Here is a 24,096-nt window from a genome sequence, read left to right on the forward strand (position 1 = left end):
AATAATGATTTTTTAGTTTTGCCTCATGTCAGTGAGCTGAAATAATGATGTGGTGGAAACCTACTAAATACATGTATTAGTATGCAGTTAGTAAATGTAGGCTTTCATAATTTGTACGAGAGAGAATCCTGGGACAAACATGTATTGTGTTGGAAATGCTCTTGGTTTCTAGAAACCAATAGAAAGGATCAAGTGGACAGTAAACATTTTGCAACAAAACAAAAATTAATCTGGAGGTTTCATCCAACGGAACCCGTTTCTTCCCTTGTCCTGCTTCTGAAATTTTAAATTTTAAGTCTTAAGAAAAAAGATTTAGAGAACTGGTGTTCAGTAAAATCTTGCTTGTGGCCTTTATTCTGTCTGAATAAAGGGACCAGTTGCTCGATATATAAATTGTTTGTAGTTTTAAGGTTATAGATTTATGACACCACATTAAGATATATTAATATAATGTTTATAGAGTTATTAGAGGTATAATACTATTTTAATTCTTTACAGTGAACCACATGCACGGTTTTATGCAGCTCAGATAGTGCTAACTTTTGAGTACCTCCATTCATTAGACCTCATCTACAGAGATCTAAAGCCTGAAAATCTTTTAATTGATCAACAAGGATACATACAGGTACGATACAGGCAAACATTCATATATTTGGGTTTTTTTATTGTTATGCTGGAGGTTAGGTGTGACTGCCTATAAACTGAATATACAAGCTTTGTTGAAGCTGGTGGACCTGCTAGGCACCTTCCATTCAGACCAAATGAGGTAAACTACTTGTTAAGGAGCGGCTGAAATATTAAAAAAGTCACTGCCCAAGTTTCTGACCATCTCAGCAAGACTAGAGCTGAGCTGTGCAGAAAAGGGGTTTTCCCTGGATTCTGAATACAAGCACAGTTCTTATCAGGAGTGTCCATGGCTAGAGGGCTACACATGCAAGCCCTCCAGCCAGGAGGTACTAGAGGGCTGAGCCACCACATCCCTTAGAAGAGCTCATTATTTGACAGCCTGTTGTCTTCCCCTTTCTGGGGAGGAAACAGGTTGTCAATAGGCAGCCCCCAGCTGTTAGATCTCAGCATATGCAGTGAAGATGGGCTGTACAGAGCGGTTTAAAATTGGAGATTCAGGGAATAGTTGCTGAGGAGAGCCTCCCTAACCTCAGTTACTGGGGACCAGATAGGCAACATGCATAGTGTTTAAAGCCTGCAGGTCCTAGAACTGGGATGGGGAGAGCATCCCTGCCCCTGGTTCCCATTTTTTTTTTTTTATAAACATTTTATTAGAAAAATCAGACTATAACAAAAGACTCAAAACGACCCCAGACAGAGGCCTCACAACAGGTAATACAACATTTCAAATAACATAATACAAAACATTGGAATTTATATCATATTGCACGTCATCTCATTTGTACACAGTATATACAACATCCCTGAGTATTGGCTATCTAACACATATTACACATATCGTATTAGACATCCTGTACTTCCCCCCCACCCCCCCCCAAAAAAAAAAAAAAGGAAAGCAAGAACACTGTGTGTAATACAGGTCTCTTGTTGTCCCTATCCCATGTGCAACCCTCGCCAGCCTTTTCTACTCACAATGCTGACTCTTAGTTTAGCCTTTACCTGTGCGGGGCTGAAACAACCCCCTGAAGTCCAGCTCTTGCCAGAATTTTTCCTCCCCTCCTTTCATATTTCCTTCTCTAGCTCTATAGAAGTGCAGCTCATGCATTGCTAACTGCAGACACTCTGTTGTGGAAAAGCACGACCCCTTTAGAGCCAACAAGGAGCGTACTTTCCATAGTGCTACTTTGGTGCAGGTGATTAAGACCCTCACCCCCCCCATGTCCCTGGTTCCCAACCCCAAGGAAGGTCTCCTTGCCCTGCTAGCCAGCTCTGTGGTCTTTGAAATCACTGCCCAGTTGTCAACATGTCAACGGTGCTGCCAGCCATGGTAAGGAGAGTTTCCCTGGTTCCTGGATTCCCCTGGCTTTGATATTACAGGACCAGTCAGAGTGTGGGGCAGGGGAGGGAAAGTGGGGAGCTGGAGCAGGAACAGTAGGGGAAAACTCCTTATCTTCTCCTTAGACCAGGGACTGTGCTCTGGGGAGCATGTACATGGCCATGGGTGCCCACAGCAGCGTTTGTAGGAACAAAGCTACTTTTGTTTGTCGAAGAGAAGAGTTTGGTTCCTAGAAAAGCATGGCGTTGTTCCAGGCTTCCCTGCATTAATACGACACTGGCCAGCTACACCTTGGAGCGCAATAAGGAAGTACCTCTTTCTATGTATGAATTCAGAGACCTGTCACAGGGCACAGAATAGAAATATTTGTCCTAGTGCATTGATAATGTCCTGAAGATTGGTGAGCCTTCACATGCAGCATCAGCATGTTTTAAAGTCATAAGTAGCTTCCATCACAGCAGTCCAAACACTGACTAGTTACAGTAGGGAGTAACAAGTGATGAGCCCACATGCTTCTGAACAGCAAGGGAAGCTCTCCCATTGGTGTGCTGATACAGCAGTGCTGAGGTAAGCTGCATGCAGAACGTGGGGAAAATGCTCTTTGTCATCCTGAAGTTCTGAAGTCATCCCAGGCCTGCAGCAAATCCCTCTACCATCAGTCAGTGTTTTCAAAGTGCAGAAATGATGCTTCACTGTTGAAGCTGATCCAAAAAAGTTCCTCCATAAACAGGCATGGTAGTTTCTGCTGCTGATGCCACTGCCACAAAACTACAGCAAAAGTTACTGTGGTAGTACAGTGTTTGGCTTGCAAAGCCTCAGCCACCTAATAGTAGTATGCTAAGATACCTTCACAAGCTGCTTCATGTTCAGAATGGTGCGTTTTATCCATGAAGGTATATAATAGCTCATTCAAGAATAGCTAGATTGTAGAAACTTGAGAGAGGAAGGTGAGGAATTTTAGAGTTTGACCCCAAAGCCCAATTACTTCCAGATACTGGGAGCTGCATCCATGCCCCCACTGCTTCTCCCAGCCTTTCTTGTTCCCTGGCTGCAGTGCAAGTGCAGCTCCCAGCCTAAGGGTAACTGCCAGAGCCAAGAAGCTGCTTCCCATGCTGCTGCCACTTACTCCTGCCTGCTGCCCTGGCACAGCTCTGCTACAGCTGGAAGCTGTGTTCAAACCACAGCCTTGTAGATGGGAGAAGCAGCAGTGGCAGGGACATAGCTTCCAGCTCCCCAGCCCTGGCACAGCTCCCCTCCAGCTGGAAGCAGTGCCTACGCCACAGCCTTGGGGAAGGGGAGAAGGGAAACAGCAGTGGCACAACAAGCAGTTTCCAACTTCCTGGCCCCAGCAGAGTTTCCCACTACTCTGCTTCAGCGTAAACATGAGCTAGGCAAGCAGGTTGGATCTAGCAGTCTGAGGGCTGGATTCAGCCCATTGACTAGATGCCAACCCCTCACCTACATAGATAAGTTCAGACATTCAGTATTAAAGGTGCTGTCATACAGATGACCCCTATTATGTTGTTTTATTCTTTTCCTTAAATTGTCACTGTTTAGCACTGTAACGGGGGGCCTTGGGGCCGATCTGTCATTGGCCCGCCTACTTGTTTCTGGGCCAACCACCCGCCACCTCGCCTGCCATGCCTTGATGATATAATTAGGAAATTAATTAGGCAGGAGTCTGTCCATTTCTAGCCCTGATGCCAGGGGGTGCTATCTGCGGCTCCATTCCTCCCCTACACCGCAGCCCAAGCCTCACAGATGGCATCTACTGTTCTTACCATCAGTCCCACATTGGGCCCCAGAATTCTCCAATCCAGACCCCAACCAGATCCCTCCAATCAGGCAGCCTACACTGCCCTCATTCTGGGCTGCCTGGCTCCCTGAACACTTTACCCTCTCAGATATGTGTGTGTGTCGTCATTTCCCCCCCCCCCCCCGGGACCTTTGGCCACACAGGCCCTGGCCTCACCTCCAAGGCCAGTCGGAAACCCCAGGCCCTCAGCTCTGGGCATCCCTCACGGTGGGCCCCTGGCCCTTTTGAGTGTTCTGGTCCTGGCCCCAGCATTGACCAGTTGAGGGTATTTCTAGTCAGGCTTCTGAGTCTATAGCCCTCTCTCTAATCTGGGTCTGCCTTCTTGACCCTACTGTAGGGTAACCCACCTGGTTGTGGAAGCTGGGGTTATTAAGGCTTCCCGACCTACCATTCACTGAGGTGGTAACTGCCCTGGTATTTTCTGGAGGCTCCCGTGCCACTGGGAGCCCCACCAGGTCACCCACTCCCAGCAGGGTGCAGTTTTAGGTCATGCCCAGGACCAGGAGCCTCCAAACCATCCCCTACAGCTCCTCCCTTACCTCCAGGATGTTGCACTCAGCCTTGCAGCCAGGTGATGTTTGCCTGGCCTGCCAGCAACAAACTGCTGTGTTTATATAGGCAGACAGAGATCTAAAATGGCCACCACAATCAAGCACCTGCTGGCTGCTTGGCTCAGCCCTTAAAGTGGCAGGCACCAACAGTGCCCTGCCACAGGCACCAGGAGTCCATATCATCTTTATACAGTAGAGAAGGGTGCATGGTACCCAAAAACTTGTCCTTCCCAATGATATAGTTGGTCCCATAAAAGATTTCACCTACAGAAAATCCTTGCTTCTTATATAATCTTTATACACTTGTACAATACAAATCTCCAGATTTGCAATGGGTCACTGATCCCTCTGCTAACTTTTTTTCTTATCAAGTTGGGGTTTCTAACAGTGGCCAAAGAAGTTTTGAGCTGTCACTAGAACTCACATTTTTGAACTCTTCAAAATATTTCATGAAAAATCTAGTCACAGCTACTAGAAGTAGTGTTTAATGCAATTACTCTATATAAATAAAATTATATTTGTGTGTAGGTGTGTGTATGTATATATATAATATACACACACATACACTAATATAACACTAATTTTATGGTTAACTCTCACAGCTTTGCATTATTTTGTGTAGGAGCTTGTATTAAGTGGTGAGTACTCACCGTAATTGCACTTTTCAGATTTACAACAGCCAAAGAAAATGAAATCTTACTACAGAATGTTGAATAACACAAACAGTTTCTGCAAGTGAAAATGCTTATCAATACATCCTCAAAGCATGACTTTTTTCTGTTTAAGGTAGACTTAAAAAAAAATCTTTTCCCCCCCACCCCCTTTCTTCTCTATGCTATCAGGTCACAGACTTTGGGTTTGCAAAAAGAGTAAAAGGAAGAACTTGGACGTTATGTGGGACTCCAGAATACCTGGCACCTGAAATAATTCTCAGCAAGGTATTATACAACAATCACTGTATTCTTGTTCCAGCAGTACATTAAATCCAATTTAAAATGACCGCCTAATCATTGAGCCCAGAGGGAGTTCTAGAAGCTAGGCATCTGAAGAAATAAGGCCCTGGATTACCAATCCATAGTTAAGTGAACACAGTGTAATACCTCTATGGGAGAGATTATTAAACACACACGCACTAAAAATTATGCCAGAACAGACTCTCTTGACGCAGACTTGTAAAATTCTAGTCTGATAATTTCAGTTAATTTGGAAATGGGAAGCCAAGCAAGAAAAGTAATATTAGGCTTTTTTTTATTAGTAAACTCATGAAAGCAGGGGCCAGTTTTACCTTAGCTGGTATGCTTCATTTTTAGTGGACTGAACAAAGTTCCAGAAAGTAACCAAACATGCATACTGATCTACTAATAAGAATTATAGAATAAATATGTACAGCAGCATTCATCTCCAAGCATTAGGGCAAAATGCGACCCACCAGGCCATTCTAAATTTAGAAAACTAATATTTAGCTGCCCCTGGCTGCCTGTCACGCGGCCCTCGATGACTTGCCAAAACTCAGTAAGCGGTCCGCCGCCTGAAATAATTGCCCGCCCCTGCTTTATGCTGTACTTGCTTTCCTGGAAAACGGTGCATAACTTGAATTTGCATAAACAGAACCCACTTTACAATATAACAGATAGGGATACGTTCCAAGACCTTGACCATACTGACCCTGAGACCCATTTCTACCACTTTTACAAGACAGTTTTGGTACTCGCCAACAGCAGACTACACACAAACACAGGGCACTATCAAAATGGGGATGGCAACTACAGAAACACGTGTCACAGACAACGAGCAAGCAGCACAGATCTACACAGCAGACTATATTTTGTTGTGCGTCACTCCTACAGTGCACTTCACAAAGCAGCTGACTGCAGGCTTCCTCCACACCGATTGCATAAGAGTGAAATTACCTCGCATATAACAAATTTTTGGTATAAAAAGGGTCATCACATAAGAGCAAATTCGCGCATACAGAACCTGCATAATGCAAGGGAAACCTGTGTGTGTGTTTGTGTGTGTATATATATATCTCTCTCTCTCTCTCTCTCTGCAGATAGATGTAGATAGATCTATATGTAATGCATTAATATATAGTGAAACTTGATTCTACTCTTTAAGCATAACAGGTTTATCATTTTGCGTTGAAACTAGAGTATTAGAAGTACCTGAATAGAGAGAGAACTTTTTATTAGTATTACTATTGGTCCTGTCTGTGACTGTAAACTGCATCTGACTGAAGGGCCTGGTAGCTACGCGGTGAGGCTACTTGTGGTAGGGTAACTCCTATAAAATACCACAATGTTGCAACCTCCAGAGTAAGGCAAGTATAGGACACCTGAAAACCCTTGCTCCCACTGCCTTGTTAGGTACTCCTTGTTTGGAGAAAGGCTAAGGGACATCACCCTGACAGAAATGCACCCTCATTCTCAATTCTAAGACAAGGGGCTTCCCCCCCCCCCATGTTAAATGGGGTGGTGAGGGCAGAACTCATCCTAGAAATGAGTAAATTTTGTAACTAAATATTTTAAGTTGGTTTCTATTAAAAGTTTTGTGAGGTTTCACTTTAGATAAACTAATGAGCTTAAGATATCTATACGAAAGGTGAAGCAAACAATTTATTTTTATGCTACTGAAGAGAGAGGCACCAAGTATTTGGGGGCCCGTGGGCCCTGGCCCCCCTCGGGAAGAGAACTGTTGGGGCCCAAACCAGTGGAAAATTATTTAATATTTCTTAAGAACAATGGCTGAGGCCAGGGATCTGGTTTTCCATTCACTGTGGAAAAACACTTATCTTCTCCTTTAACAGAGAAAAACGCAGGAAACCCCAGGTTTCCCCTTACAGGCTGGCAGGGTTCCAGTCTAAAATAGGCTGTTTGTGGAGTGGGGAGGGTGATGGGAGGCAGGGGGTGCCATTTGCATATGCGCATGCACATGCATGTGGCAGCCAAGCAGCAATGGAAAACAGCTCCTGCGGTTCTGTCCAGGTAAGGGTGGGGTCGAGGGAGAGAGGTGATGTGGCAGGTGGGGCACAGGTTACTCAGCAGAGAGGGACGGGGGGCACAGGTGACACGGTGGGGAGGGAGACATGCTCCCCAAGATTTCTGAGCCCCAGCAGGACATGGGGCTGCACCTGGGCCAGACCAGGTCCAGGCAGGAGTCACCTCTGCGGCCCAGCAGGCAGGAGCACCATACTGCCATGGCCTCTAAAGTGAGGCGTGGTGGTGGCACAGAGTTGTGTCTCAGCTGCTGATGGGCAGGCAAGGGGCACCTTGCCTTGGCAGCCATGGCGGCATGGCACTCCCTCCCATGCCAGGTCTCGCCCACTGGGCCTTGGAGGCAATTCCTGCCTGGAGCTGACCTGGCCCAGCTGCAGCCCCATATCCTGCTGTGGGCTCAGAAATCTTGGGGACCATGTGCCCCCACCCCTCCCCTGCTGTCTCCTGTTCCCCCTCTTGTTCCCCATGCATCACCTGCGTACACCCCCACCTTCACCACACATCAACCCCGTTCCCCACACACTGGGGGTATGGGGCACCATCATCTTAGTCTGCGTTCCCTCCTCCATTAGCAGCTATGAGTAGAGACATAATATTTTACTCCAAGTAGAGCAAATTGTTTTAATTCTTTGTATTTATAAATGTATGGGACTTCTTCAATCTAATTAGCAATGGTACTAACAGTATTTCCTCCTTATCATAGGGTTACAACAAAGCAGTGGATTGGTGGGCATTAGGAGTGTTAATCTATGAAATGGCAGCTGGATATCCTCCATTCTTTGCAGATCAACCAATTCAGATTTATGAAAAAATTGTTTCTGGAAAGGTAAGCAAAGGCAATCTGCACTTTAAAAAATGTAGTAGTAATAATAATAATTGTTGTTGTTTATCCCATTCTTCCTGAAGAATAGCTCAGTTTTCTACGTGGAGTAAATCCACAATTCACTGATTGTTATACGCCAATCCATTTCAATGGAGAATTAGAGATGTCCATAATGTATAGACATGAATCTGTGGGCAGCCTTCTTGCAGAAAATAAATAGTGCACATTTTTAATATGGAATACTGCCTTGATTCTTCCTTGCTTTCAAGTTTATAAGCTCCATCAGCTGCATTCACAGGTCCTGCATCTTTGTCTTCACATTTAAAAGAAGATGGAAAAACAATCTACTAGGTATATAGTAAAAGAAAGCACATGGCTATCTTTTTACTTGAAAATACATTTAGTTTTTAAAAAACTATTGCCTAGCTTTTTCCTTTATTATTTTCCTTTATTATTTTTCTGAAACCCTTTTTTTAGGGAATCTCAAATGATCCAATTGTTTGTAATAGTTGTTTAAAACTCTTCAGGAACAAAACCTTGTGGCAGAATACTTTTGGTAACTTTTAACTATTTATTACACATGTACATTCCCTCACATACATATATGTGAAAACAGAAGGAACCATTAGATCAGTCATTTTGAGCAATCATTTATCATAGGCCATTAAATTTTGCCATTACCCATGTCACCCAGGCTGAAGTTAAATGCACAGAGTGGTAACTGGGTAATAGCAAGGGGGGCTGTTCATGGTGGTGAAGAGAACATGAGGTCTTGCTTAACTTTCGTTTTTGTCTGATTGTTTCACATACACATTCTATATAGATAAAATAATTTATATTAAAGGTACACCAATACATCGGTCCCATATTGGATTGGCACCTATGTAGGGAAAATTGACAGCGTTGGAAATTGGCTTTTTTTTCCCTGGTGTGGCTGATAAATGCCCTGTACATGTGCACAGCTACAGTATGCACAGGGCTAGGAGCACAGCCCAGCGGCTTGACTTATCAGCCCAACGCTGGTGTCCTTTTGTGGGGGAAGGGGTGTGGGGAGGGTGCAAAGCGAGGCCCTTGTGGTGAGATTGGGAGTGGGGCAGGGACAGGTGCTGCTTGGCCAGGGCAGGGCACGGGATGGAGCTGTGAGTGGCTTGTCCAGGGGAGGGGGCTTCTGCCGCTGAGCACAACCTGGGAGGGCATGGTGGGGTGTGCCTCTGGATCTGCATGTGAGGCAAGGTAGGCTGCCACTGTGCACTGGGACCGGGGGCTGCACTAGCATCTTCCCAGCAGGGGAGCTGGGCCGGGATGCACGCAGGGGAGCTGGGCCAGGATGCACTCAGGGCAGGTGGTGGCAGCACTAAGAGGAGGTTGGGGGGGATGCAATGAAATTTGGGGTGGCTGCAGCCCCCACTATAGTCCCCCTCCCAGCCCCCCGCTGGGAAGAGTCCATTGCAGCCCATAGCAGCAGTCTGTCCCACCCTGTACACAGATCCAGGGGCACATGCCCTGCATGCTCTTCCAGGGTGTGCAGTGATGGGAGCTGCCCTCCGCCACCCCCAGATAAGCCACTCGCAGCTGCATCCCATATCCTGCCCTGGCTGAGCAGCACCTGCCCCACTCCATCCCTCACCACGGGTCCTCAATCTGCCCTCCCCACACCTCTTCCCCCCACACCAGATTTACCTGCTGGACGCTGGTTTCTAAGCTTCCTGGCTGCATATCAGAATCAGATCGGTATTGGCAGATATGGCTCCTTAAAAATCGGCCATCAATATCGTCCCAAAGGGGCACCCCTAATTTATATATAAAAAGTTGAAGTGTAACTAGGATATCCATAGTTAAGGTTGGGTTTTGCATATAAAGAATGGGTGCAACTACTTTATTATATATGTAGAATTATGGTGCTTTGTTTCATAGGCTTTATTTCATAGGCTTTAGGGCTGTACAGGACCTTGGAAGATCATTGAGTCCAGCCCCTCATCCCAGGGGCAGGAAGTCAGCAGGGATCATAAGATCCCAGCAAGATAAACATCCAAATGTCTCTTGAAGGTGTTCAGAGTAGGTGCTTGAACCACCTCCAGCGGCAGTCTATTCCAAACCTTGGGGGCTCGGACAGTAAAGAAGTTCTTCCTTATGTCTAGCCTGAAACAGTCATGGAGGAGTTTGTGACCGTTCAATCTTGCCTTGGGGCGCTCTGGTGAACAGATGTTCCCCCAGATCCTGGTGAACACCCCTTATAAACTTACAGGTGGCCACCAGATCGCCCCTGAGCCTGCGCTTTTCCAGGCTGAAGAGTCCCATGGCTCTTAGCCTCTCATCATAAGGTCTGTTTTCCTGACCTCTGATCATGTGTGTGGCTCTCCTCTGGACTCTCTCAAGCTTCTCCGCATCCTTTGAATTGTGGAGCCCAAAACTGGATGCAGTACTCCAGCTGCGGCCTCACCAAGGCTGAGTACAACAGAAGAATGACATCCTGGGATTTACTTGAGAAGCATCTATAGATGCAAGCCAGCTTTTTGCTCACTTTACTAGCTGCAGCATCACATTGATGGCTCATGTTCATCTTGTGGTTAGTCGTGATGACCCCCAGTCCCTTTCGTCCATAGTGCTAGCCAGTGTAGCACTGCCAAACCTATAAGCATACTGCACGTTTTTCTTCCCAAGGTGGAGAACCTTGCATTTTTCAGTGTTAAACACCATCAGGTTCTTGTCCGTCCATTTTCTGAGCCTGTCAAGGTCTGCCTGGATCACTCTCCTGTCATCAGGTGTGGACGCTTTACCCCGAAGTTTGGTGTTGTCGATGAAATTAGCCAGTCCATTTCTGACACCAGTGTCCACATGTTAATGAAGACATTGAATAGTATAAGCCCAAGGACAGAGCCTTGAGGGACCCTACTGGTCACAGCACACCACAACAATTGACTTCCATCAACCACCACCCTCTGGGTCCAACCACAGAGCCAATTCCCTAGCCAGTGGATTGTGATGAAGTCAAGGCCACAGTTGGCCAGTTTTGCTAAGAGGTGATCATGGGATACCAGATTGAAGGCTTTTTTAAAGTCAGGATATACAATATCAACCTCTTCTCCCTTGTCCAGTTGATAGGTCACCTAGTCATAAAAGGAAATAAGATTGGACAAGCAGGACCTACTCGCAACAAACCTGTGCTGGCTATCCCTCAGGATGTTGCCATCAGTCAGTCTGTTAAGAATGGTCTCTTTGATAATCTTTTCTAAGACCTTCCCTGGGATAGGTCAGCCTGATGGGCCTGTAGTTTGCCGGATCCACTTTCCTCCCTTTCTTGAAGATAGGCACCACATTGGCCTTCTTCCAATCTTCAGGCACTTCACCAGAGCACCAGGAGTTCTCGAAGAACCGTGCCAGGGGCTGAGCTATGATGCTTGCCAGCTTCTTGAGTACCCTGGAGTGTAAACTGTCAGGGCCAGCTGACTTGAAGGTGTCCAGCCTCTCAAGGTGTTCCTTCACAAGGTCAGCATTGATGGAGGGTAAGGAATCTCCCTCACCCGGGCCTTTCCATCCCATAATGGGCAGCGGCATCCCTTGGGATTGGTAAAAAATACTGACGCAAAGTACCTATTTAGCAAGTTGGCTTTTTCCTGGGCGTTGGTTGTCCGTTGTCCCATCGGGTTTAGCAGGGGTCCAATATTGTCCTTGCTTTTCCTCCGGCTCCCCACATATCTAGAAAAGGACTTTTTATTGTCCATGATACTTGTAGCTAGTTGGAGTTCAGTCACAGCCTTGGCGTTCTTGGTTCGCTCCCTGCAGGTCCGGACCAGTGCAGAATATTCCTCCTTGGAAGTGGATCTAGTCCTCCATCCTTTGTAGGTCTTTCTTTTTAGATGCAGGAGGTCTGCTAGTTCCCTGCAGAGCCAAGGGGGCTGCTGTGCCCTTTTGCTGTCTTTCCTCCAAGATGGGATAGACTTAGCTTGTATATCCAGGATCGCTCCCTTGAGGAGCAGCCACTCATCCTGAACGCTCCTTCCCTTTGTGTTGTGGTCCCTTAGGGCCTCACTGACAAGCCTCCTTAGCTTATCAAAGTCAGCTTTCCTGAAGTCAAGGACTTCTGTACTTGCCAGTTTTACAGCTCATGGTCACTGTCACCCAGCTTCCCTTCGATCATTAGGTCACTGATTAGGTTGTCCCCCATTGCCAGTACCAGGTCGAACAGCGCTTTACTTGTCGTCGGCCCATAGACTTCTTGAGTCAGATAGAGCTCATCTATGCACGAGAGAAAGCTTTGCGACCATTTGGATTTGGCTGAGCGCTCTTCCCACAAGATGTCTGGGTAGCTGAAGTCTTCCATAACAGCCATGCATTGGAGGCTTGCAGCCTCAGCCAATTCCCTGGTGAACTCCTGGTCAAGCTCTTGATCCTGGGTAGGAGGTCTGTAGCAGACTCTCGCCGTTGTGTCCCCTGTGCTGTGTTCCCCATGGATTTTAATCCAGAGGGTCTCCAGTCGTCCACCCTGGGTCCCAAAGTCAGCATGCAGGGACATGTAGCTTTCCTTGACAGAGAAAGCTACACCCCCGCCCCTTTTGTCCTCTCGATCTCTCCTGTACAGGGTATAGCCATCTATACCTGTGGCCCAGTCATGGGTGGAGTTCCACCAGGTCTCTGTTATCCCTATGACATCATAATTATTTGTGTTAAGCAGGAGGACAAGTTCCTCCTGTTTATTCCCCAAGCTCCTGGCATTTGTGAACAGGCACGCAAGTGTCCCTTTGGGGGCCCTTGCCTTGCCTACAGATCATTCCAGGGCTGGGGCAGGGATGAGCTCCCTTAAGTGCCTTGGCCTGCTGGCTTTGCAAGGGTTGCTCAGTGGGCCAGCAGTGGCGGTAGTCCCCCGGTGGGCTTAGTTTAAAGCCCAATGAAGCAGGTCAGCCAGTCTGGCTGAGAAGAGCCTCCTCCCCAGCGGAGAGAGGTGGAGGCTGTCCCTTCCCAGCAGCTCGCTGCCTCTCACACCAGAGCGGACTGTGGTCATGGAAGCCGAAGCTTTTGTGATGACACCAGTGCCGCAGTCTTTGGTTTCCTATGTCAATCCTCCTCTCCCTCCTCAGCCCTTAGCTCAAAACTGGGAGAATTGAGGCAAACACCACCTGTGCCCCCAACCCCTTAAGCCCAGCTCCCAAATCCCTGTAGCACCTCATGACCTGGCTGGGATTGCTCCGAGCCATGTCATTTGTGCCCACATGGATAAGGAGGATAGGGTAGTGGTCAGTGGGCTGGATTAGTTTAGGGATCTTCTCTGCAATGTCTCTGATACGAGCTCCTGGGAAGCAGCAGATTTCCCAAGCTAAGGGGTTGGGGCAACTGAGGGTTCCCTTAGTCCCCCTCAGGATGGAGTCTCCCACGACAAACACTTTGCATTTTGTCTTAGGAGGTCGGTAGCTACAGTTGAGCCTGTGTTGCCTGCAGGTTCTGCAGAAGGAGAGCTGATGCTTCAAATCCTGGCATCCTTCCTTCTAAGCCAGTATGGAACCAATGTGCTTGGCTGGTGGTACAGAGCATTCCTTTGCGTGTGGGGGGAGAGTAGCATCTTGAGAAGAAAACTGTAAAATTATAACATTAAATTTCCTGTGGTTCTTTCCATTAAAAAAGTGTATTCATTTATTTGATTACGTTTTTGCCTTACTCAATTTCTACTTCAGCATTAGTTCTCCTGGATATATCTCCTGAGATATCACCACCACAGAGTTAGTAAGGCCCTTTAAAACTATTTAGTGAAACTGTCAAATAAACTATCTTTAAATACTTCTTAGCCAACCTAGAATGAACTGTGTTAGTAAGTCAAGCCAACTCTTGCTTGTTTAAACAATGCTAAGAATTTTTCAGCTAAGAGTTTGACTGGTAGCATATGTACAGTCCACAGATAGATTATACACATAGATTATATAATGCACCAGTGGAATTTTCATCTGACTACTGAAAGTACGATTAGCAACTTGTTAAAACCAAATTTTCTTAATCTGGTATTAGTTCATTTCCCTACAGTGCGCTTACACTGCCAATTAGCTGAACACAAATAGTCAGTTAAACAGTTTTGTACTGACTGCTTACTGTTTCTTAGTTTTGTAAAGGAAAAATTAATTTTACATGTTTTAAACTAGTTAAAGACAAGTGTTTTATTGTAAAATATTATAGTGCTATCTCTAGATATCCCTGTTGATATTCACAAAACTTCTTATTTAATCATCTTTTCTATATACATGCTTTTTCCAAATCAGAATTTTAGACCATATTGTTGGATTTTACATGCATCTGATTTCACAAATATAAGTGAGTTCATCTATAAGCCATTGAATAAGAGAGATGAGTGCCCCCTTTTTTCTACCAACCCAAATGTGTTCTCAAAATCAGCATCAAATTTTTGCATGCCTATTTTAAAATCTGCTCCTAAAAGTTTGAGGAGGTTAAAGAACCTTGATGTGTTGGAGTTGAATCATACCAGTTGAATCAAAATTAGCCAGTTATGTAACCTCAACTCCACACTTAGAGTGACTTTTTGAGGAAAGTTTAAGGCAGAAAGAAAAGTGCAACAAATTGATATACCATTGGCAAAAGATCCTTTGAAATAGAAAATACCACTATAGCTATATTTCTGTCTGTGTGCTCCAAGATGATGTGTGCTTAGATGTTAAATATAGTATGATCCAGTGGGTTTTTTTATGTGAATATTACTTTTCTTCATTTACAAAGGAGAAAAAGCTGATATCTGTACTATAATGTTATTACTTGAATGTATGTTTTAGGTACGGTTCCCATCGCACTTCAGTTCAGACCTAAAGGATCTTCTACGAAATTTACTCCAGGTAGACTTGACCAAACGATACGGAAATCTCAAGAATGGTGTAAATGACATAAAGAACCACAAGTGGTTTGCTACTACAGATTGGATTGCCATTTATCAGAGAAAGGTAAGGTTTTCTACTTAGAAAAATTAAAATGTGCATTTTTTATTTTATGAATCAAAGTCCAGAAGTGACTTTTAAAATTTGATATAGAAATGTACATTTTAGAAAATCTGGTACTTAGTTCATATGTTCAAATGTAATTTAAGAGAAAATTATCTTAAATAATGAGAATCTAATGAATATAGACTTGTTGCATTAAAGCACAAAGAATAAGCCTACTTATCCTGGGCATTTACTTATTCCTATTCTCCTGTGACATGTTCTGCTCTAATCTCTTCCTTGTCTATCTTTAAAATAAGCTACCTCTTGCCTCTCTAACTTTCTACCTAATTCCTGCTATAGGGGCTGCTGAAATGATCCCTCTTGCTGAACATAAATTTTCATTCGCTGCTTCCTGTTCTTCAGCAGCTAGTCTGCTCTTCAGCATGGCGTAGCTTTTGTCTTGGCAAGAAACTTATCTTTAGCCTCTGCTATAGGTGCACACCCCCCACTACTGCTACATATACTGTCTTATTTATACACTCACCCACATACTAATACACACAGACTTTTTTTTAATTCTCTCACTCTAAGAACTGGTGTAGCAGGATGAGAACATTAGTAGAGATTGGCTTTCAGGACATTTACCACAATGTTTTCTAGACTGGCAGCTGAACAGTGTTAACTGTTCAAATGCTACTAAAAGTATTGGTAACTAACTGATCTCTGCTACTGCTAAGGGAGCTGTGCCAGACTGGGGCAGCAGCTTGAGAATTTCACTAAATTCTTGAGAAAATGCAGCTCCGAAGGAGGCTGACTGGAAGGGCAGGCTTAGGTCCAGTCAGGGTGAGTGGAGCAGGGTAGGACTCAATTTAAGCTCTGGCTTTTTCAGCAGCTCCAAGACTTGTCTCTTTCTACAGAATAATGCCTCTTCAGTAGCATGCCTAGACACCTTGGAATTCATCAGTTCTCAGATCTGATATACACCAGGAAACATTTGTTCGTTTGCTTTTTAAATAGGTAACAGTTTTAAAATACGCCCATGGTATTGCCCAGATAATTTTGGGTCGCGGAATAATTTTGTACCTGAATTGAGACATTCATCCTAAATGAGTTTAGTATGTATGAGTCAAGTGATACACTTTGAATAATATACCCAAATTCTCCCAACACTACCAGTCTTGACTGCAGAGGCGTGAACTTGCTGCTATAATAAAAACAGTTTAAAGGCCAAACCTAAAAACTAACAATAGTTTATAAAAAGAAACTAGTTGTTTGGCCTACACCAGTTGACAGTACAATAGTTGTAGTAATCACTAATGTATTAATTACTAGAAGACAGGGTACTATTAACACATCTTGTACTCTTTGTATTAAGTGGAGACATTTTAAGAAAAGATTTCACACTACAGAATTGTAATCATCTGTTCTCCACTTTTTAAATGCCTGTTTACAAGACAATTTATATGCAATGAAACTTCTTCCCTAATAAATCATCTGTAATTTTTCCTGTAATAATAAATAAAACATTTTAATATTTCAGTAAATGTTTTGGCCTTACTAGCCTATTGCCATAGAAAAGTTTTAAATATTTCTTAATTATACTAAAGAAAACTAGGGGCATAGCTATTACTACTTATTCTAGCATTTGCAAAGGATTGGGAAAACGAATATAGTATGGCCTTGACAATATTAATTATGGGAAATAAATACTGTATTACTAAATAATATATAACATTTTTATAATTTCAAGGATTAATGAATTCCTAACGATAATTATTATACTTACAATACTATCCTTTCACAGTAATTGTTACTACCAGCACTTTCTTATAGTAATGTTATTTACCTAACTGAATCTACTGGGTAATGAAATCTACAGGGGTTTTAGAGCGACACACTAGGCATTTGTGACCTGGCAACTGCCATGGCTGCTGATCTCTTCCCTGCTCTGTGCCCCCCTCCATTTACTGGGTGTCACTGTAAGACATGACAAATGCTAGTGAGGAGCAGCAAATATAATGGCAAGAACATATAGCAGGAAGCTTTAATGCAGCTCTTTTAAATCACCACTTTAAAATGAACCTTTTAAACTGGCAGCCCTCCACCCCCACACGCATACATGCAGATGCACCAAATCAGACTTTTGTGGGCCAGATCCAAGCCTTTGTGGCTGCATCCAGCCTGTGAGCCATAGGTTGCTAACTCCTGCATTAGTAGCTAAAATAGTGTGCATAATACTTTTATGTTGCACTTATGCGTAGTGTAGTCAGTTAATATTTCAGATAATATCGAGTGCTCTTTTGTTTGTATATATCAGTGGTTCTCAGCCCTTTTGCACTCAAGGCATTTATCAAAAAATGCCAACTCTTGGTTGTTGCAAGAAGTCAGAAAGACCACAACAAGTCAGAATGTTTGAACACTCTGTTTTAATGCTATGAATTTGTTTGAAATCTCTGGGTTTATCTTGTGAATCATGTTTGCCCACGTAACAGTACTAATGTTGTGTGGCACCCCAGAGCACCCTTAAAAGGCTTGCAAGGAATCACTGGTGTATTTAGTTGTTTATTAAAATAGTGCTTGACAACATGGCTGTAATCAAGGCTGAGCAAGCATGTCTATTAGAAAACAGTGCTCTCCATGAGTAGGGCCTGGTTTAAATTGGGATTTCACATTTTTCATGAAAATCACCAAATTAAGTGATTTTTTTTTCCATGAAAATTGCAATTTGCAGTGAAATGCCATGATATGGCCCAGTTCCCCAGCAAGTGGCCATGTCATGGCTTTCATCTGCAACAAGATGGCTGCTATAGGCTCTTCAGGAAGGATGGGGCTTTTCTGAGACGGTGCCTGATGTGCTGCTGCTGCTGCTGTGTGGCTGAGTAGCACCTCTGGGCTCTAGACACCTGCAGGTCCCACTCTGGGAGGAGCCCGCAGCACCTGGGGGATCCCCCATGCTTTGGCCTGGCTGTGCAGAGAGATTTCCACCCCCACCCTCCCTTCCATCCCGTCTTCTCCTGAGGACACACAGCAGATACAATACCCTCCCCTCCCCCCCCCCCCGGCCTGCCCAGCCCAGCCTAGCCCAGCCCAGCCCCAGCAACAAACAACAAAGGTGGCAGTGGCAGGCTGAGGATGCCCCTGGGGTGGGAAAAGTGACAGGTATAGCTCCTGCTCTGGTGTAGGAGGAGGGCTGTGGGCTGCTATTGCTGCCAGGGCCTCCTTGGGCTTGCAGGCCAGGGGGAATCAAGGCAAGGATTGAGCTGCAGGTGAGTAAAGCAGTAGCAGTGGTAGCCAGAGCCATGTTCCCCCAGAGCTGGCATGCTGTGACTCACATGTCCCTGCCTGGCTGGGGCGGGGGTCTTGCTTCCTAACAAGAGAACAGCACAACTTCCCTGCTTCCCTTCTCCCTGCCAGGGTGTGGGGGGCCTCTAGTTCCCACCCCTCTGTTCCCTCCCCCCTTCTCCCCCACCCAGAGCCCATGTCTGTGCCAGGCTTCCTGCTCCCCCCAATCTTCCCTTCCCCTCCATTTTGTTTCATGTCTAACTTATTTACGTGTAAATGACAGCAGGGGGGGGGCTACCCTGCCCCCTCAGTCAGTTGCGGGGGGGGGGGGGGGGGGCGCCAAAACCTGGGCCCAAAAATGGCAGCCCCCACCACGGTTGGGCCACAATATTAGTGAGCTGTACCCACGACTTAAACCAGGCCCTACTCATGAGGCCTCTTTCAGAGATTTTGTTTATTAGAGCAATCAAATACTCACCCTCCCCAACCCCCCCCCCCCCCAAAAAAAAAACAACAAAACCACCGTGCAAAATATAGCCCTGTATTTCTGGCACAAGTAACTGTGCCAGGCTTCTTATCTGAACTAGTTTTAAAATCCCAGTTGTATTTGAGTTCTTTCAGTTCTCATGAGTTTTGTAGTCTGTCCGCATGGCCCTGGCTTCTGCTATTTTTAAGGGAGCAAAGATTCTGATCTCTCTCCCAACTACAGCTACTCCTCACTTAATGTCGTAGTTACGTTCTTGAAAAATGTGACTTTAAGCAAAATGATATTAAGTGAATCCAATTATGTCACAGTAGTTACCTACTAGCAGGCAGCAGCCAAACAACATTATAGCCAAACACTGAGTGACTTTAAATGAGTATGTTCTCTAATAGATCAGCAACGTAATAACAAAACAATGTTAACCGGGATGACATTAGGTGAGGAGTACCTTTATGCAGTTGGTCCAATAAAGGATAACACCATGACACTTTTGCATCTCTCACTTCCTAGACCATCACAGTTAGAACAGTAATCCAGGCCTGTTATTAGGGAGTTATTTAGAAATAATTCGAGAGGATAGAGAATATGGGTAAGAGTAGTAAGAACTTATGATTCTGTAGGCTAAGTGAATGCATAGGCTGTTGCTTGTTCACTTCTTTCTGTTTGCCTCAAATTAGGCTTCAGGCTTTTCAAGGCAGGGATCACCTCTTCATGTCCTTCCAGAAAAAACAAGTGCAGTGAACCCCTCTTCATGTTGGGGCCATCTGACTTTTCAAATATTAGGAACAGCACTGTGAGCTGATGGTTCTAGCTACTAGGGCTGTGCGAAGCTTCAGTTGCTGATTCGATTCGGAGGAGATTCAGCCCAATTCGGTGGTCAAATCTCCAAATCGAATCAGGAGACCAGTTAATTTCTCCGAATCGAATCAGAATTGATTCAGAGAGATTGGATGATCCGGCCATAAATACAGATTTATATGCTTTTTCTACGTACCTCGAGGTACCAGGCACGGTTCGTGAACACCAAGATGGTGGAGTTGATGGAGTGTCCCATGGGAGGGGGAGGTCCCCCGCGCACTCGGCAGCAGACCCGGAAGTGGACCAAAAGTACTTCCAGTCCGCTTCTGGGTCCACCGCGGAGCATGCAGGGACTCCCCCTCCCCACCCCCTGGCTCAGTGACTGGTGCCTCCTGAGTTTGTGGGGGCACCCAGTGTCCCCCTGTGCCCAATTGCCAAGCCAGTCAGAGCATAAATAAAGTGTTATGGACAGACAGACATATTAAGTCTTTTATTATAATATAATTATTTATTTATTGATTTAGCTTACTGACTAAAAACATTTATTAAGAAAGAGTTATGGTTGCCCTTTGTTTTGCATCCTTCCAGCATGTCAGTTTAGGAATGCTCAAACTTCTGACAAACATGAAACTAAGAGTTAAGGTACACACATTAGCACAACTTTGTCTGCCCCCAGAAGCTAGCAGTAGCTACTGAGAATGGTCTGCATGCACTCCAGATGCACAGACAATGTTAAAGATGGAGTGGACCATTCAGGAATGGTCTCGCAATGGAGACTTTTAGTGGTGTAAGAGTGGTTTATGGATTTACTGATGGCTTCTATGGGTGAAAGTGAATTGGCTTAAGAAGAGGTTTCAGGGTTATTTAATTTAGAAAGTGCGAACTTGCTTCTGGGGCCTAGCCTCCAAGTTTGAGTGTAGAACATGTATAGGTTGTTCCTCTTTAGTACAGTTCACCTAAACACAAGTTTGGACTTGTGAACAAGAAAAGTAATATCAGAGTCTGCCCTGTGTTTTGAGTGGCGTAGGCTATCTTCCAAGGTACAACGCAGATATATTTGTTGTGACTATATCTGGTTATCACTGACCTGAGCTCCTCAACTCCTTGTCTCTTTTTTATTACTCACTCTCCTTTGACTATTTGTCATGTTTCCACTGTGCTTGAGTACATGTACTTCAGTCACTCAACTCAGGCTCTGAGTCAGTTTGGGTTATGATCCATCTCCTAATCACATCCATGAGCTTGACCTCTGATCAAGAAGACAGAACTTCAACTTCATGTGTCACTGACCAGCAAAGGGAACCAATTTCCTGTCAGTGTCCATCAACCTCTTGTATACCAAAATTATTTCCACTGAGCCCAGATAATGAAGTTTAACAGTGCTCCAGCACTAAAGCTTTGACACCATTTTCTGGTTCTATAGAAAATGCTCTGCTGGTCTCCAAGAATCAATGGGACAAGTCCAAGACCTTCCTCAGCATCCCTGTTCTGCTTAGAGTAGATCTGTGGCTTTAGCATCAACAAAGAGAATCTCAGTTTCTGTATTTCCTTTGAGAATTGGCCCAATCTTCTTTGGCTTCTCCTCCACATCCAAGACTTCAAGCATCTGTTGTCATGCTGGTGTGTTTCACCAGTTCTTAATTACTTATTGATCCAGATGGAACTGGAACCCTCTTTGCTGTCCTTGCTTTCTCTAGCACTAACTGTGGATCTCTAAGGTTCAGCCACACTTAGAGAGCCATGTCTGCTTCCACATCCCCTGGTACTGCCATCAGACTCTTCCTTCCAGTCTAGCAATGGCCATGGTTCTGCTTATGCATTTGGTTCTTACCAGAGCCACAAAAAATGAAATGTTAGCTATCTTTTATGGGTCTCCTGCTGGCAGACCTATTTTCCCCAAGGATTTTTCCCAGACTTTCCAATGTTACTGTTTTTTAGTCTTGGGCCTACCAGTCCATAAGTGTCTTCACAGAGAAGTTGGACCAACCAGACTCCTCTTTCTCTTTCTTAACTTCACAGGTGCCCACTGTATAACCAGTTGCTCTCCCCTCCCCCCATTGGAAGGATTTTTCAGATCCAGGTTCCATGATAGAGGATTGGCATTAACCTAACCTGCTACCTCCCCCTCTCTGGATGAGGCTGATGTCCTTTCTCTGCTGCTAGAGATGGGTGATTTGGGAGGTTTCTCAGATCTTGTGAGTCAGGTTGTCCTGGCCTTAAATATTCCAGTGGAGGACATGGCTGAATTTTGCAAAGGCTGGTAGAATAGCAGTCTCTTTCCATCCAAGGCATTCATTCTATGAATGAGTTCATTATTGATCCAGCCATGTGTTAGGAAACATGCATCACATCGACTTGTGCTGCTTGGAAGGTGGATAAGTCATGCCTGATACTTTTATTCACATCCCATGTCCTGCTCTCTTAATGTTGTTGTGGCTAACGAAGAAGCAAAACAGCTCCACAGCATTCTAAAAGATAAGGAGGTTAGACTTGCTGGGGAGAAAGTTGCATTCATTGGCTAACCTACAATTCAAGCTAGCCAGCTACCAAGTCCTGTTAAGACCATCCAAATTTCCTTTTCTGCGAGTGTCTCATGACGTTCACCAGCAATCTGTTAATGTACTTCAGGAATACATTTTAATGCCCTTCTTTCTGAAGATCAGTTGCTGGTTGCTACCTCATATACCAAGGCCTCAGCTATGGTCATAAGACAATTTTTTCTGGATTCCCAAGGAAGATTCAGAATATGATGGAGACTCTCACCTTCAAATGAGTGGAGCTGTTCAGCTCCTGTTACCTTGATGAGCTCAGTGACTCAAAACAGCCATTTTTTTCTTAACTGGAGTCTACCTGCCCCTGAAAGAAAGTGTTGCACACAGAGAAAAGACAATTTCAGCAGACTTCTGGTCTTCCTTCTCTATTTATACATGGTCTGCGAGAAACTCTAAGGAAGTTTCTCACAGCAAGTCAGTCGATTCTAACCAAATCAGCTCACTGTCCACCCAAAATTCCCTTTCCCTGTCCCTTTCTTACAGGGTGTTACTAGAAGAAGAAATCTCCTAACTACCTTTTGGGGCAGTGGAAAAAATTCCTCCAGCTCAAGAAAAAGGGTTCTGCAGTGATTATTCCCTGGTTTAAAAAGCTAAAATGGGAAATAGCAATCCATTTTAGACTTAAGCAATCTAAGCACTTTATCTGCGAACTCAAGTTTAAAATGGAGACATTAGCAATTATTGCACCATTATATACTTATTTACATATTGCTATCAAACCTTCCCTTTTCAGTAAGGGGCAGGACACTCCACCCACATTTATATACCCTGCATCTCGCAGCCTGGATCCTGTATGGCACTTGACAAGATCATCAGGAAGATGTAAGCCAAGTTGGTTAGATTTTTGCCCTGGTGACATGTCTCTCCTTATGAAGCTTTCATTCTTGCTCTACTGGGCTATATACTCATGTCAGGCCGTGATGACTTATCCCTTGACTCATTTAAGGAATACTGTCAACCCGCTGCTGAAGAATGTCAGTCTTGTCCCACCCAACAGTCCTGAAGTTCTTCAGGGGGCCTGTTGGTGAAGTTTTCATTCTCCAGAGAGATCTGAACCCTATTCTGCACATCCCTGATGGACCACCATTTGAAACTATGGTAATTTTGATCTCTTCTCCAACTGCCTATGAAGACAGTAGTCATTGCTTCAGGAAGAAGGGTTGCTGAGAGCCAAGCTTTGATGCAAAATTTCCCCCATGACCTTTTTTGTAACCCATACTGGTCTACTTGTGGACTTGCCAAAGATTTCTAAGTTTATCACTGAATTCCATCTCAGTTCACAGATCGACATGCTGGTGTTTTCCAAGACTCTTTCCTTGAGAACTGAGGTATTGTTTTACAAAGAACTGAGACCTGCCCTACTGTCACAGAGCTAAGCTATTCAGAAAACCTCCTTGGCCAAAAGTTCCAAAGATGTAGTGATTTCAGCGGAGACTATCCAATTAGATGTTGCACCATGTTAGTGTTCTAGGAGGCCAGTAAAGTGAACATACTGTCATTAGTCAGATATCATTCCACCAAAACCAAGGTTAGTTCAGTGACTTCTCCTGTCTTCACATCTGACATCTGCAAAGCCACCTGGGCTTTTTTGCACACCTTTACTCAAGCCTTGTACTATCATGGAAACTTGCAGGGGTGTTGCTGAATTTAATGAACTGGTCCTGCAGTCAGTGTTTAGCTAGGATTCTGAAAGCTGCCTCCAGGGCTAGAGACAGGAATTACATATAAACTGGTATAAGTGATCAGAAACCAGTTCAAATCTGTAACTTAACAGGGCTAGAGACCGGCATTACACACAAATCAGTTTAAGTGATTAGAAACTGGTTTAAACTTGTAACAGAACAGATGTTCAGTGCATATAAACCAGTTTGAAAATGGCTGAAACCAGTTTGAGACCAACCTGGTCTAATGTAGTATCAG

General features: G+C 44.6%; 1 protein-coding gene across 4 annotated transcripts in view; it reads left to right on the forward strand.

Moving 5' to 3' along the window:
- Positions 1-24,096, forward strand: part of PRKACB (protein kinase cAMP-activated catalytic subunit beta) — a 121,585-nt gene that overhangs the window by 92,097 nt on the left and 5,392 nt on the right. For all 4 annotated transcript variants that reach the window (XM_059727995.1, XM_006259041.4, XM_019489106.2 and 1 more), the window contains exons 6-9: positions 499-625; positions 5,173-5,268; positions 8,030-8,152; positions 14,917-15,081. In XM_059727995.1, the coding sequence (XP_059583978.1) occupies positions 499-625; positions 5,173-5,268; positions 8,030-8,152; positions 14,917-15,081 (511 nt within the window). The remainder of the gene's footprint in view (positions 1-498; positions 626-5,172; positions 5,269-8,029; positions 8,153-14,916; positions 15,082-24,096) is intronic.

Source organism: Alligator mississippiensis, chromosome 5 (assembly GCF_030867095.1).
Source record: "Alligator mississippiensis isolate rAllMis1 chromosome 5, rAllMis1, whole genome shotgun sequence".
Lineage (NCBI taxonomy): Eukaryota > Metazoa > Chordata > Crocodylia > Alligatoridae > Alligator > Alligator mississippiensis.